We start from the raw sequence: 16031 nt of genomic DNA, 5'->3' as shown, positions 1-16031 counted from the left end.
CACTTAGAGAAGTTATAGTGAAACTGGACAAGCTTTCAAACTCAATCAATTTATCACAATGGGTCTCAAGGTGCCTGAAAAAAACACTCAGTGCTGTGGGGGAAGAAAATGTAGCTCCTAAGAAATATTTTTCTGTATGATCTAGCCTGCTCTTTTTGGGTGGAACAGGATGCTTTAGTGAGCCTTTGAGGCAATGCCATCTTACATGAGTAGCACCTCAGAGCCCATCCTTGTCAGGTTTTAAAAAATTCTTCTTGAAAATAGGCCTGCATCAGTGAACCATCTAGACAAATAACAAGTAGGTATCATCCTAATATCTGAAACAGAAAGGTAGGACATGCTTCAAAATACATCATAAAGCAACAGTGAGTTTAAAAATAAATGACTGGGATTGTGACATAGCTAAGCAGCACAATGAAGACCACACACAAAACCAGCGAGTCTGAGATGCTGTAAGATACAATGTTAAATTATGCAGATTTTGTAATAAATATCTGACCCAGACATTAAGGTCAGCAATCTACCATGTTTTGTGAAACAGATTTGGCACAAAAATTTTAATTCAGTTTATGAAAGAGACTTACAGCTCTGTTGTCCCAGGAGAATCTCCATGACAGTGCTGACTGCTGAGTACTCTAGCAAATACTTAATCAATTCTTTTAATTCTCATTCATTGTACCTGAAGCCAGTGGAAACAGTGCCAGTGTGTAATGTTAGGGATGTGACAATGCCTTTGCTATCAGGGCTCCAATGACCAGTTTTGTTAAGAACTGCATTTGGAATCCACTGAGCTCCACACCACTGGCTGTGGCCTCTGTTTTCCATCCACAGTATCAAGAACAAACCAAAAAACACAAGTATATGGCTGTTTGGGATTAAAACTTTAAATTAAAGATATAATTTCAAAACAAGCAACTGCACACATTTTAAAATTTACTTCTTTGTGGGGATGAAATTCACTGCATTTATTTCACTTGGTTTATTGACTGTTTCTCATAATTTGACCAGCCATACCATTAATGTAATAAAGCCATATTTACCCATAGCTTTTAACATGAGATGACTGAAGAAGGACTGTCATTCTAGCACATTTCTGGAGCACACTGATACTGTTATTTAACTATGAACTTACATGTACCAGCCTTCTTTTCTCAAAAAAGCTTTTCACAATCTAAAAAACCCAAACTAATAAAAACTTGCACATTGTGTTCACTGAGAATAAATGGTGATTCCACATTTGAACTTTTCTCCAAGAAAACTGAAGAGGGCAGAGAAGCTGTTCTGAACCAACACGTGTGTCCCTCGAGGCATGGTGACAGAATGCAACAGCCCCTGTTTTCCCTGCACATGTATTAAAAGTGAACTTGTCATAGAGTGCATTTTGAAATATTGTGCAGTCACTCTGCTGGGAGGATGGTTCCTTCTGAAGCATTATACACATTTTGTTTACACTTCCTGATGACTGTTTAATGAAACAGAAGACTTTTCCTTTCTTTATTCTGCTCTTCCTAAGTATGCTACTTTTCCTTAGGCAGAATTAAGATTAATGTTTTACTCAAGCACTGTTCTAACTTCTTATTATAGAGCTGCTCACTGTAGCTCATATTGTCCCAGTTTTCTGTTTCTTTACTACTTAGATGCTATTCTTCCTGAGGAATTTGGAAGGAGATAAACATGCTTTCTACCTTCTCTTTAATGACTTCCACTTCTTGGGGAATTTCTCCAACTTTCTTAAAGCCCCAAGGCTGCTACAGAAGAATTGCCTTGATTCCAGAGTCTAGAAGGTCTCGAGGAAAGGAATCATGAGCCATAAGACTTTTAGCAGGTCTATGGAGGAAAACCTCTGCTACTTAGAGACCATCCTGCTAAGTAATGCTCTCTCCTCTTATCTCTCAGAGTCTTGTGAAGAGAACTAACAATTCCTCAGGCCTTTTAGAGGTCAGCAAAGAAAAACCAGCTCTAGACCAGAAGAAATTTGCCTTCTTTCACGAAGACCCCCGAGCAGTATAAAGTCCCAAGCAGCATAAATTCACACACTTAACAGCCCAAACTGCTGAGAAGATTTGCCTAACTTGGAAAACAACATGGCTGGCAAATAACAAAAAATATTAGAAAAATAAAAAATGGAAACTGGAGGTTATTCCTAGCTGCTGTACTTGCTCTGGGCATCAAGGAAGACATAAAGGATAGTAACCCTTCTCAAAACCCCATGTTTCCTGAACCCTGTGCAAAAGGTTGTTGGAGACAAACCATCTGTGAAGAAACGCCCCTAACATGGCTTTTAAAAAGCTCTTGTTTTCTCACAGCTTTTGCACTCTGTGACCATTGTGAGATTACAGCACAGATAAATTACATTTTAGAAGCAAAAAAGAAATATTGCAAAGAGTTCTCATTTGGTAAACTATGGAAATAGCTTCTAAGAAGGGAAAAAACCCCTATAATAGGCACATCACTAAAATCTCTTAAAATTTGAAAGGCTGGGAAAGTTTTTGCTGGGCAGTTTTAAACCTCAGATAACACATTCTAGCTTCAGACCTGCAAAGGGAGAGAGGAGGGAGGTTGCAGCCTTTATAGCTGTAGCACAATGGCAGTGGCCACATGAAGCAGAGGAGATCTGTCTTAGACATCTCACAGCACTGCCATGTACAAGGGTCACCTAAAACTGCTCTGTGTGCATCTCTGCATATGTCTGAAAGACACCATGAAGGTGCCAAAAGTGGCCTCTAGCTTAAAGATGGCCAGGTACATAACTTGTTATAAAGTGTTTGAAAAGCGAGATTTAAAAATAAAAGTGATACTGAGTGGGGAAGGAGTGTGATTGTGGAAAATTTCTATGAAGTTTTAAAGAACTTATCCTCTCTTCAATATTAAAATTGCAGTAAGTTCTTACAGGCAAGATTAGCTGTGGTTTCATCTGCCTGGGTGCTTAGGGGGCTTCAGCAGGAAAACAAAGTCCTGATTAAACACTTATTTAGGTGATAAAGTCATAAAGGATAATTTTTCGCTCTCGCAGAACAGAGGTCATAGGATTTTTCAAAATCAGTTTGGAGTCTACTAAGGATAACTTCTAGAAAAAATATTCAGTCTTTATTTAAAAATTTACAATAATGGATAATCTACCACAAACTTTGATAAGTTATTCCAATGCATAATTACCCTGATGAAGGGTGCTTCCCTTATTCTAATTTGAACATCTCTTTGAACTTTCAGTCATTTGATCTTGCTGAACCTTTGCTAAATTGGCAAGCCCTCTATTAAGAAATGTTATTTTATTCTCCAAATATTAATAACCTAGGATCAAATTATCCTTTGACTTTCTCCCAGATAACCTCCTGGAGCCATTTTCCCAAACTTTATGGGGAATTTTCCAGTATTATCCTTGAATTTTGCAAATTTTCAAGTGGTCATCTTTGACCCATAGAGCTCAGCCCTGGACAAGTAGCTAAACCTGCATTTTAAAATATATGCAGTGCAAAAAGTGGTCCCAAGAAGGCAGAGCACCAAGCCCCTGTGGGTGTGCATGTACTGCTCAGGGTCTGGCTCTTTACTGAGCACACCCTGCTGGCCACATCCATCCTGCACTGCACTTGTCTCTGAGCTCTAGCTGATGTTCCTTCAGTTTTTAGATATAACAATTATTCTGTTTGCATTTCTCCGTGTGGATGACATTACCACACTGACATGGAGAGAGCCATGTCACAGTTTTCTAGACTGGGGTGTTTTCAGCAAGGAACAGAAGGTCTGTGTTGTGTGCACTGGAGAATGTCATCAGGGCATGGGGAATATTAATCTGCTGATGCCACATTAAAGGATTTGAAAAAGGTGCCAAATGGAGTCTAGTCCTATTCATGCTACCTTCCAGATATACTTCCTGAAGTGAACTATGAACAAATTACACTAAATATTATCAAATATTTTGTTTATATTAATGAAAGACAGTTTGGTTCCTGAGAAAGACAGGGTACCAACTAATTTCTGTGTCCTGTGGATAATCAGGGAGCCAAGAGTGAAGAATGAACTGGGCAGCTAAGTCACCTGGCAGTGTGTACATCAGGTATGACAGGAGTAAAAATCCTCCATCCCATACAAAAGAAATGCATCTCCTGTACTCATACTTGAAATGACTCTGGCTGTACATCCTGTGATCAAACAAAGCATTCTATCAGTCATATCAAAGCTGGAATTCATCTGATTATCCATCCTGGACTGATTGTCATACATCTCTTAATTCTTTCTGAACAGAATTCTTCATGTCAGTGCCTCAAAACACAGAACTGTGAGTGAGTGTCACAACTCTACACAAAGCCAGAGGAACTGGACTTTGGGTGAGCTGTCCTGAGAGGAATCACAGAGTAATACAGACTGTACAGGGTTACTGTGCAGGTGGTCCAGGCATTGGATCACCATGTGCAGGCATGTTTGGATCACACAAAGCTCGTTTTTATGGATAAAAACTAAGGAGGCTTGCTGAAATCTGCTGACTATTTACCCTGTCAAAAGCAAGTACTTCTTCCAAAAGTAATTTATCTTGGACTCTCCACCAAAGAACCACCCACCTTTAAAAGGAAAAAAAAAAAAAAGTCTGTTTCTTAATCCTTGGCTCTTGTAAATCAGCTTAAGTCTCTTTAATGCAAACGTCAGGCATTTATATCAGATCTGGACCTTATCCATGATACTCACCTATGTTTTATTCTTACACAAAAAGCAGCAAAAGTAAAAGGTAACAGGGACCACTGCTTTAAATTATGTAGGTTTTTTTTGGTTTTGATCCTCTCAAAGGCATCATATTTAACAGGGGTCACAAGATTTCCACTTGGGGCTATGTGAAGAGGAAAAATGCACCCTGCACAAGTACTAATTATTTTGGCTGGCTTCTAATCTTAACAGTGTCTGCCATATATTTTCCATCACGGTAGAGAACAGCTTTCAAAAGCAGTTTCTGATATTAAGTGTAGTCCACAAAACTAATTGTAACAATGGGCACAGTGAGCAATAACCCATCATAGCCTTTTCTGGGTCTGGTGTTCACTCAACCCCTTAGCAACAAAGGAGGAGATGTGGTTCAGGATGAACCACCTGAAATGTATTTTTATTTGGATGACAAAGAGATTTGGAGTTTTGTATTCAGAAGAAAGCAGAAAACTTCCTCCTGCCTTTCCCCCCCCTTAATGGGCAGTTTATTGACTGAGTGAGATTCAGAGGAATAGAACATTCTAAGAAATGGATTAGGGGAATGAAAGCAGCAGCACACAATGAACAAGCCTGGAAATTAACTAGAGCATTTAAAAAAAAAAAAAAGCCCAGGAAACATAATCCTTCCTGCACAACCACTTGTTTACTAGTAACAGAGAGAAGGATTAGGTTCAAAACAGAAATACAGGGATTTACCTAAGGAATTGTTTATCATGCTCATATAGCCAAACTGGGGTACAGTTTGGGCAAGTGGGCTACCAGGAGCCTGCACAGCTGGACTGCCAAGCTGGGAGGGCTGTGCTGAGCTATAAAACACTCAGGTGGTGGTCAGTCACAGGGGGTATTCCACAGGAGCTGGTACTGGCCCTGACACTGTTCAGCATTCATCTGAATGAGCTGGAAAAGGGATGGAATGTGTCCTAGGCAATGTAACACATGACACCAAACTGGGGGCCATGGCCAAATTCCCTGGGGATGGGCTGGGCTGAGAGTTCTTGACTGGACAAGTGGGTAAGAGAAAGCTCCTAAAATTGAACAGAAAGTCCTGAACGAGACTATTTCTGAATGGAGAGAACAAGCTGGAGGACAGGTGGATAGAAAGGAGCTCTCCAGGATAAATTCTAAGGGATTTGGTGGACAGCAAGTGTAACATGAGCCAGCACTTCCACCTTGAGGCAATATTCCATGTATTAGCCCTCATGTCATGGGAAGTGATTACCACTCTTGGCTCAGCACTTGCATGACTACATCTGAAGCACTATTTTGGATTCTTCTGTCAAATAAATACCCTGACATGCTGAAGTAAACCCACCAAAGAGCAACCCAAATGGTCACAGCCTGGCATTCATGAGGAGCAGCTGGGAGACCTGCCTTCTTCAGCCTGGGAAAGGGAAGACAGGGATCTCCTGCTGCTTTCTAAAACTACTTATTGGAGCCAAATTTTGCTAACAAATGCACAGAGACAGATGAGAGGTAACAGTCACATACTGCAGAAAAGGAAAATCTAATTACAAATCATGAATTTTTACTTTATTTTTGACAGAACAGAAAAATAGTGGCTGAATACAGGAACAGGCTGCTCTGAGAGGTATCCATGAAGACACCTGAAACTCAGCTGGAAAAGGCCCTGGGCAACCTGAGCTGGCTTTCAATGGGAAGATGACCAAAAGATCTCAGGAGATCTTTTCTTGCCTAAATTGCCTAAAATTCAACAGTTCTACTTGGGACAACTTCTCTTTTCACAGTCTGTGACTTCTTTGAGAACAACTGTGTAGAGATGATCGGTGTATAGAGGGTATTGCAGCATCCCTGTCCTCCCCTGAGCTCACTTTGACAAAGACTGGTGCAGAAGGGAAAGCTGAGGAGCTACAGCAAGAACAACTGAAGTCAGGATGTAGATGAACATAAAGACAAGACAATGAGGAAAGGTAAGAAATGAGCTGCTTCTTCTGAGATTTGTGTCCACTCATTTAGAGATTCTTCTCTTCCAAAATCTCTTGGTATTTTTTTTAAAGGAGAAAGGTTTTTAAAGATTTTTAAAGGAGAAGGTCCTGAACTTAGTTTGACCTAACACAAAAATGATTAAAGCATAGTGATTTCTGTAACAAACAGCACCTAAGAGAGTGATCTGACTATGACCAAATCCAGCTGTTTTTGTTGGTGCTCTCTTAGTGGGAATGACTTTGATACAGTGGGTATAAGACATCTTAGTCACTCTGCTGCTTTCTGTGACAGGCACCAAGCTACCCATTAGGAGATCAATGACAGAGTCCAACTGTGATGCCTCTTTCCTTTGTGTGGGACTGTGGCTAAAACCACTGTCTCAGTCTCTACAAAAAGGAACTGCCTTTACACAATCACTTTTATGAGCATAATGAAAAACTGGAAAATGAACTGGCACTTCAGAAGAAAACATACTGGTTTTACTATTACTATGCATTTGTCTGGGGCTCTCCCATCATATAATAGAAGGTTTTGTTCTCAGTTTAGGCACCTGGATGTCTTTACTAAGCTTTTATGTGCAACTCTTTCATCTAAATTTAACCTGCTAATGATTGTCCCTCTACAATAAAGAGGGCACTTCAGACTACTGGACAACATAATTACTGATCAAGGTATGTATGTTCACATAAAGAACTGCCTTGATCAAACTAAAAATAAAACACTTCAAAGTGATTTTTAAAATAATTACATTGTAATGCTACATCTAAATGCCTGGTTTATGTACATTACATGGAGAACTTTACAGTATGGACTCAGGTCAGACCAATAAAACTCCTAAAACTAGGACAATTTAACCAACTAAAAAGAAATAAATTTTATTTACTCTAATAGGACTGGAATCTGGTACAGACTGTCTAAATGCCATCTTTTTTAATCACAGGTTTCCTAAGAGATGAACTTTTTTCAGTGTTTCAAACAAGTCTTGGTGGTGTTTTTTAAAAATACAGTTTTTACAGGTGCTGAAGATTCAATTGCTAAGGAGTAGAGGATGTATCTGAAACAATGCCATGAACAGTAGACTAACAGAGCCACAGTAATGCCTTTACTGCATGGTTAGGCCTCTCAAACTACAGACACCATTTTCAAAATTAAAGATATATTGACCCCCATTTCAGAAATGTCAAACATGCTGTAAATAAGTTCTCAGTACATCACATGCTTTAGAAAGTGCACAAGAAAGACTGGAAAGGAAGCTATTCTTTGAGGGTAGTCAGCTTTAAGATAGCTTATTTTTAAGTGCAAGCTACAGATTATAGACAACAAAGATAGGGATGTGGTCATCAAAAGCAGAATTATCACTTTAGCTTCCTACCTTTGACACAAACAGACTGATATTTCCTGTTGAGACTGAAAGCAGCCATAGGCTGGCACTTCCTAAATTGTTACCTGGTGTTTGTACTTCAAAGGCAGCTTTATATGTATAAAGCTCAGGTGTATCACCATGCTTTGCACTGAGAACAGTATTTACTGAGTAAACTCACAGTGTCTTAAAGGAAGAATAATCTAATCCAAAAAACTGTGTGAACCTAAGTAGATGAAGGAGGTGATGCTTTTTGACTTGCCATCAGTATTGGATAGCCATTTTTTAATCATTAAAATGTATTTTTCGTCTGTTTGCAAAGGCTCCTGTACTTTGAACCAATCCTAATGACAGCACTTCCATTACCTAAAATGATGTTTGAATTAATGGGAGACAGGTATATTGCAATGGCTTTTAGAGGGGGCATGGCTAAGCATGGCCATGATGGTGGGTTAAAAGATTCTATAAACCATGAGTTTTCTGACTTCTTCATTCACTCAGACAATTTGACAAAATCCTTCTCTCTCAGGCAGCCAACCTACATGAGTACAATTACCACAACACCATGAGCAGAAGCCTGTGGAGCTTGGTTGGAAGCTGTTCCCAGGTTTCTGGAGCAGGACCACAGGCAGTGCCATGAGTACCAACAGCCCACCCTGCCCTGCTTCACCAGCCATTTGTTTTCTGCACTGAAGATGCACAGCATCATCGTGAAGGAGCACAGGATGTGACTCAGGCTTATTTCACATAAACAGTCTGTCCTATGCTTGTCTTTTATCATTCAAATTTGTTAAGTAATATGCAAAAATGACATAACACACGCTTCCAGTTTCCAATTCCACTTCCATAGGTCCTTTTTTTCAGGAAAACAATAAAGGAGAGAGAGATTCATTCCAGTGCTCTTCCAGTCATTACAAACACAGGAGTAATGAGGCACAGTACACACGTAGCAATCCTTAGGTGCTAGCCATTCCCTTCTGTTCCCAATCCACAATTTGCTAATGTCACATTTCCCAGTGTGGGAGTAAGAATTCACAGCTCAAGCTGTTGAGACATCTCCTTACAGTTTCTGGTGGCTGCACTGAGGCAGTGCATTTCAGATGAGCCTCAAACCCTCAGTATGGGCTTCTGCAATCTAGGAGACTGAAATTCCCTAGGACAGATTTTTCAGAAATGACCCCCAGCACCCAAAGTATAGATTTATCCTAAAACTCCATTTGGCAGGCATGGGGTCCATTCTCAGCTGATGGAAGTTGGCTCTGCTGCACTCAAGCCAGAGAAGCCAGGGGTGATTCACACCCCTGAAGAAGTGGCCAGGAGCCTTAGCAGTCACCAGAGATTGGTTTTAAATGCTATTCTCCACCATGATGGAAAGCAAAAGGCAGACAAAGTACTAAAAGCTTTTACGTTTAGAATTTCTTTTAGAAGAGACTTTTCTCAGGACTAAGATTACTGCCACTTCTGAAATGAACATCAAACTATACAGTAAAACTCTGGAGCTGTCAGTTTAACATCTGTAAAAAGTAAAAATCAGCAATACTTTCAAAAGCACAGTTTAGTCAGTGAAAGATAATATAGTTACATAGCAAGGAACTGTGCTTGAATGAATGTATGAGGAATCTGGAAGAGTTAACCCAGTGAAGACAATCAACATGGAGTAGATGATAAATAAAAAGGGCATTTGATAAAGCAGCTTATTGAGTGTTTGCCAGTAGAGCTCAGAAAAAAACTTGGAAACCTCTGTGTTCCAAGAAGGAATTGTGCTTAAACTGCTTGAGGAAGAAAATGTTATCACAAATAAAGAATGGTTCTAACTAAGAACATCTTAAGCCTAATTATATCATCTGACTTTGGGTTTGGTCTGATTTTCCAACAATTATCATGGACTAAAGTATGACTTGAATTATCTGCCTTTGCAAAAAAGGAAGAATGAAAAACAACTAAATAAAACCTTTCCTTGAAAATCTGTATTGGCTGTCAGGAGATCTGGACTGGGCACATGGGAAGAGCAGAGCACAAATGCTTACTGGGTTTAAAGAACCAGGGAAGAAGGAACAAACACATCTTTGCCTTTAATACATCTGCCTTCTGGGACTCTCCCAACCTATATGTTGTCCAGAGAGGCTCAGGCATAGAAAGATAAGAGTGAAAGAGAAATTATTATCTTCAGAAACTGTGAGAAACTGTGGAACACTTTTGACTTTGAGAGGTGCTTCAAAATCAAATCTGCCAGGGTTAAATCTGGCTGAAGAGGCTCACATAAAAAAATCTCTTTTCTTAGGATTGTATCCTAGGTCTGCAGTAAATACTCTCCCAAGAGCAAGAGCAAAGCCTGTTTGAGAGCCTCCCCCTGATCCAGCTCTGTTTAGCTCATTAAAGTTTCAGGGGTTTGGGGGCCCTTTCTCAGTTCCTAAGTACAGCTCTAGGCACCTGAATTTCTATGCCTTCCCCCTCCTGGACCACTGCCTTTCATGAGTGTTTTGCTTAGAGATACTGTCTCCCTTTTTTGGTGTCTGCCCACTTCAGTTTTCTGAATCCTCCTTGGCCTCACCACTGCGTTCAGTGTCAATTATTTTTATTTACTGAGCACATCAAACAAGATCCAGTTTCATCTTCCCTGAGAAATATATCTCTCCAGTCTCTGCTAGATTACTGAGGCAAACAAATAATTCAATCAAGAAATTTATATTGAAGGGTGCTGATTCTGTCAATAACCTTGTTTCCTATGTCTCAGAGGTTGCACTGTTTCACTCAGTGACCTCTTGTTCCACATACTTGAAAAAACAACATTCCACTTCTTATGATCACTTGTCAATCTTCCATACATTATCTACCTTCCGGCTTTCTTTCTTAAAAAAGAGTTTTCATAACTACAAGGTGAGTTGTGTGCAGAAAGAAATTGTGAGGAAAACAAAATCATGTGCAGGATTATGGGATTATAGCTTGATAGGTATGTGTTAATACAAGAATAAACACATGCAGTATATGTGAAGAACTGCAGATATTTGCTTATCTTTGCTTTCAGTGTAAGTTTTATGTGATATATTGACATTTGGTATTCCTATAAACCATTTGGAACAGAAAGTTAACAATGTAAGTTAAAGCTTTAGAGAATTTTTTAACGTTAGCATTTTAGATATAAATATATGTGTTTTATACTACCCACCATGTATTGCTGCATTATTCAGATGTTATGTAGTTCTGCCAGATTTCTCTCTGCCAGCATTAAAATGGCACAAAGGAAAAAGCACAAATACAGCAGAGAGAAGGTAGCTATAGAAGGTGCTCATCTCTCAGTAAACAAAAGATACTGCTTTGTGGTGTAACAGTGAACTGAACTGATGTCAACAAGTTGAGCTGTATAAAACATAAGCCTTCAGATTTCAGGAAAAATCCATGAAACTTATCTCTGTCTCAAGCTTTGGTGGGGCTGGGGAACAGGGGTGGGCAGACCTAGCCTTTCTATGTGCAATTCTGGCAAAGGAGAGTCAGGAAATAAACCTATTCTGCCAAGATCCTGTATCCATACCAATCTGTGTTCTGCAAGGCTATTCTTTTGAACATTTCCAGAGAACAGAGATGCTCTGCAGAGGTTAAAATACAAATTCACAAAAATTAGTGGGATTCCCACAAATATATACAGGGATATAGAAATACAGATGACCCAACCACAACTTGTTCAATCCTTTTTCTAGTTAGTCTGTTTAATTCAATCCAATATATTTCTGTGAAGCAAAATCACTATTATGGTGAATAATTTCCTGATAGAGCAGGGATATTTAAATGGACTCATCTGTTCCAAATGGAGGCTTCACCATCTGTTCTGTCCTTTTATTATAAAGAGAGAGGGAACCTAACTCACTGCATCAGCATGTAAAGCCCAGCATTGAAATGATTTAGGTGTATGTGTGTGCTCTTCATGCACCTGGTATGTTTTCTCACATACCAAACACAAATCAGTGGGAAGACCTACCTCTTGTAACCTAATAAATTCTCTGATTTAGTACCTTTATTCCTTTCTCATAGCAGCAGAAATTGATGGCCAGTAGCTTGCATTTTATTAGGACAATTACGATCCTGTTGGTGTCCTGCAGGAGTTATTATCTTTATTGGGCTAACATTTTGTGATACCATTTACTTCTCTACAGAAAATGAGCCTCAACTCCTATTCATTCCCTCTTGCTGGGCCTATATACGAGTCATCATGGACAGAAATCTTGTATGAGATGTGCTGAGGACCTGTCAGATTGCTGAAAACTCTGTTCTTCCCCAAAGGATGTAACACAATCTTCTCTAACACCACAATTAAGACCAGAAACTCCAAAATGAATTATATTGTATCATCTTTCCTTTAAAAAAAGATAGATTTACCTGTAGCTCAGGAAGGGGGTGGGGGTGCAAATTACCACATCTCATACTCTCTACACCAGGAGACTGCACACACAATGCAGGTGTTAATTCAAAGCAAACCCTCAGGTCCTACCTGTGTTGTAGCCCCTCCCAAGTGCTGGCCAGGGCCGATGGTTCTTCCAAAGGTTGCCCAAATACCAATCACTCTGGTTCTCCACTAAGCCAAGAACTTGCTGCCCTGGAAAATGAGCAAATTGCAAGAAGATCATAAGAGAGAAGACAAGTCAATCAATGGAAAACACACAGGCAATCTGAAGAGGGACAAGCAGAGAAAGAGAGGGCAGAAGCTGGGGTGCTGCCCTCCCTCCATGCCTTCAGCAGAAGCCAGTTTATAGAACAGACAAGCAAGCCTGGCACAGCACATCCAGCATGGCTCATTTCTTCCCTTCTTCCCTGGCTAGTCTGAGTAATTAAACACTGTGGGAACCTTTGTCATGCTGACAGAAATATGTCACCCAGACAAATCTGAATGCTGCTTGATTTTGGAATACAACGATGGAGAATCCTCTTAGTGAGAATTAAGTGTTGGTAAAATGATCATCTAATATGAAGATCTGTTCATACTCTGATAGAGATAACATAATTGAAGAACAAGGCTCAGTAAAACAAATTATTCTCTTCCCATGCTCCCCCTACTAGTTTCATGGATTTTTTTTCCTCAGTCACAAAGGAAACCCCTTTTGCTCCAAAAAATACTGGATTTGAAGAGTTTAACTGCCTAAGAAAGTTGCACCATTTTAATTTAAGACAGTAATTTAAAAGTCATTTAGGTGAGCCTGTGTAGAAAGCTGCATAGGAATTATGATTCCAGTTTTATTTCAGTTTATCTTGCATTGATTAGCAGCTGGCTTCAGCTTGGGTAAAATGTATGTTAAATCAAATGTGTCTAGAAGGTTTGCACTGCTTGAAAATCAACCGAATAATGAATGTTTGTACAGATAAGAACTTAATTATGTATCCTAAAATGTGGTGTATAAAATGTAAATAAGAGAAGGGATTGAAATGATGCTGTGGTAACAGGATGGAGGGAAGGGGAGAACTGCATTTGGATCTAGAGAAAGGAAAAGGAAAGGTGCTTTCAAAGAGGGACATGCTCAGTGAGGGCACTGAGACTGGTACTGGAAATGATTTTGCAGCCTTTTGAGAAAGCAATTAAGCACCATGCTTTGAAGGCTCATTTTCAAATCCCAACTATGCTCATAAAATTGTGTGTATGGTCACAGCAGTGCACTGAAAGCCTGAAATGACCATTATATGTTGCTTACACAGAACCACAGCTATGTATTACTAACATTTTAATATGGTCCAAGACAAGGTTGGGTTGAGAACAAGACATAAAGACAGATATGATTAATTAAATTTTTTAATTGACTTGAAAGGTGATTGCAATACTCTCCCGTGGTATCTGTAATTCAGTGGAATGTCAGTAACCCAAACATCCCTTGAATGCTGTTTCAAAGAGTGTGAGCAGCAGTGATTGGCCAATACATATAAAAAATAAACCAGAACACTATGAAAGCATCCAAGGAGTGAATGGAAATCAATCTAAAAATAACTTTGTGAGATTACCAAGTCCACTCCACACCACCCCTGCATCATCCTACCCTATCCTAATGACATGTCACTCCTTACCAGACCATATTTTCCAGTGATGCCTCTCCTATTCCATTACATATTTATTATACAGTATATATAATTTTTCACATTAGACCCCATAAATCATTTTTAAGAAGCTGGAAAATCTGGGAGAGAGCAAAAGGATCATATCAAAGACCCATTTGTGCTACTGAAAACTGGTAATGCTAATGGAGTGCAATGCAAATGAAGGAAACTACAAGCAGAGGCAAACACATCCTAAGCAATTCTGTTCATACAGATAAACCATAGCATCTCTCAACCTGTGAGACACATGGAACACACTGGAGAGCACATCAGGCATCACAAACGATATTCTGTGAGGAAATATGAAAGAGATCCCAACTGGCTGAAAGGAGCCTAAGGCACAAAGAGGCCAAAGGACATGATTTAAACCAACACTTGTTGACTCCAAACTGGAAATCTGCCTACTTATAGCCAGTCCCTCACAGCTGAACTAGAATAAATCAAGATAAGAAACACTGGCCTGTAAAGGGTGAGGAGAAAAAACCAAAACAAACCAAAAAAACCAACAGAAATGAAGGTGGGCTGGAATGGGTTGGCACAGCTGGTAGGAAGAGGCTGACCCAGTCTATAACCTAACAGCACATTTCACAACTCAGCAGTCCACAGATCCTTCTCAGGATAGTACAGCTATCATCAAAAGAAATGTTAAAATTCCATTTGCAAGAAGCAGGTACTTCTTTACTATGGAGCATCAACATGCTACAGATTTCTGCCTTTAAACCAACGAATAAGAAAAAATGAACAAACCTTAATGCTTGTTAATGGTTTTCATTTCCCAGGTAGCAGTCTAAAATCTCAGTTCTAATAACTCACCCCTGAAATATGAATTTCTCAGTTATTATTTCTCATGCCAAGATAAACTAAAAAAGGTTCAGAAAATTATGTTTGCATGTATTTACTGTAGCTGTATAATTTCCTTATGCAATTTCCTTTTATTTTTGAAGACACTTGAAAAAAATCACAGTTTCGCCAGCATTCCCTGAGGTTTGATATGGTATGAAGGCAGAAATGAACATCATGTAAGCTTTAGGGCCTAGGTACATGGATCAGATAATGTGACTTACTGTGTATCAACTGAGCTGGAATAACTGCCTGTACATGTCCTTTCAGCTTGTCACAAACACACAGTAAAATGTATGAGCTAACAGGCTTTGGTTTGCTTTTGCAATGGCCTGGGAATGTGCACACGTTCACACACTGTCCTAGGGTAGAGCATTATGCAACTTGTCAGGCTGTTGTAACTCTTACTGGTGCATAAAAGCCTATTAGGCAGATGTGATGGCTTGTCTCCCAAGCCACCTTGGAGAAAATTATGAAGATATGCTTTCCATCTTCTCTAGTTATATTTCTATTTTCTCTAGGCTGGAATAGTGTTGCTGTCTCTGCCAAAGAAGAATATATTTTTATTTCCCTTTATGTTGTCTCTGTGATCTTAAGGCAGAACTAATCCAGAAAACAGAAATTCAGCTGCACAGCAAATATTAATGTTTTCAAAAAGGTTTTCAGCCTGAATCAATACAGAAAAAAAGAAAATCAGAAATATTTTCTGGAAGATATTCTCCAAATATTTTGAGCTGAAGGTACCAAAATAACATCTAAGAATGTAGAACCATCCTCATGTTGAATAATATAAAACAATGTGACACAGAATACAGATGCATAATATACAGCCTGTAGACATTATTCCATGTATCTCAAAGTTCAAACAAACAAAGAAAAAAAATACAAAGTTTTATCCTTCCAATTGCAACCAACTAAAAATTCACTCAAAAGCTTTCACTCAGAGCTTTAATCAATTTTTGTTTTTTAATGAATTATTGTGAGAATATCTGTTCACTACCTGCTACCTCATTTAGTTATTTACTTTTCCAAGTGCATCACAAAATTACAGACAGGAGGCACTGGCCAAAGGGCTGTGTGGTGTCAAGCAGGCACAGTGAACAGCTCTGACCATCACCAGCCT

General features: G+C 39.3%; 1 protein-coding gene across 1 annotated transcript in view; it reads right to left on the bottom strand.

Moving 5' to 3' along the window:
- LARGE1 (LARGE xylosyl- and glucuronyltransferase 1) overlaps window positions 1-16031 on the bottom strand; it is a 263658-nt gene that overhangs the window by 48173 nt on the left and 199454 nt on the right. Inside the window, exon 8 of the mRNA XM_079303344.1 lies at window positions 12480-12584. Within this exon, the coding sequence (XP_079159470.1) occupies window positions 12480-12584 (105 nt within the window). The remainder of the gene's footprint in view (window positions 1-12479; window positions 12585-16031) is intronic.

The sequence above is a fragment of the Erithacus rubecula genome (assembly GCF_903797595.1).
Source record: "Erithacus rubecula genome assembly, chromosome: 4".
NCBI lineage: Eukaryota > Metazoa > Chordata > Aves > Passeriformes > Muscicapidae > Erithacus > Erithacus rubecula.
This window is presented reverse-complemented; position numbering and strand designations above follow the sequence as displayed.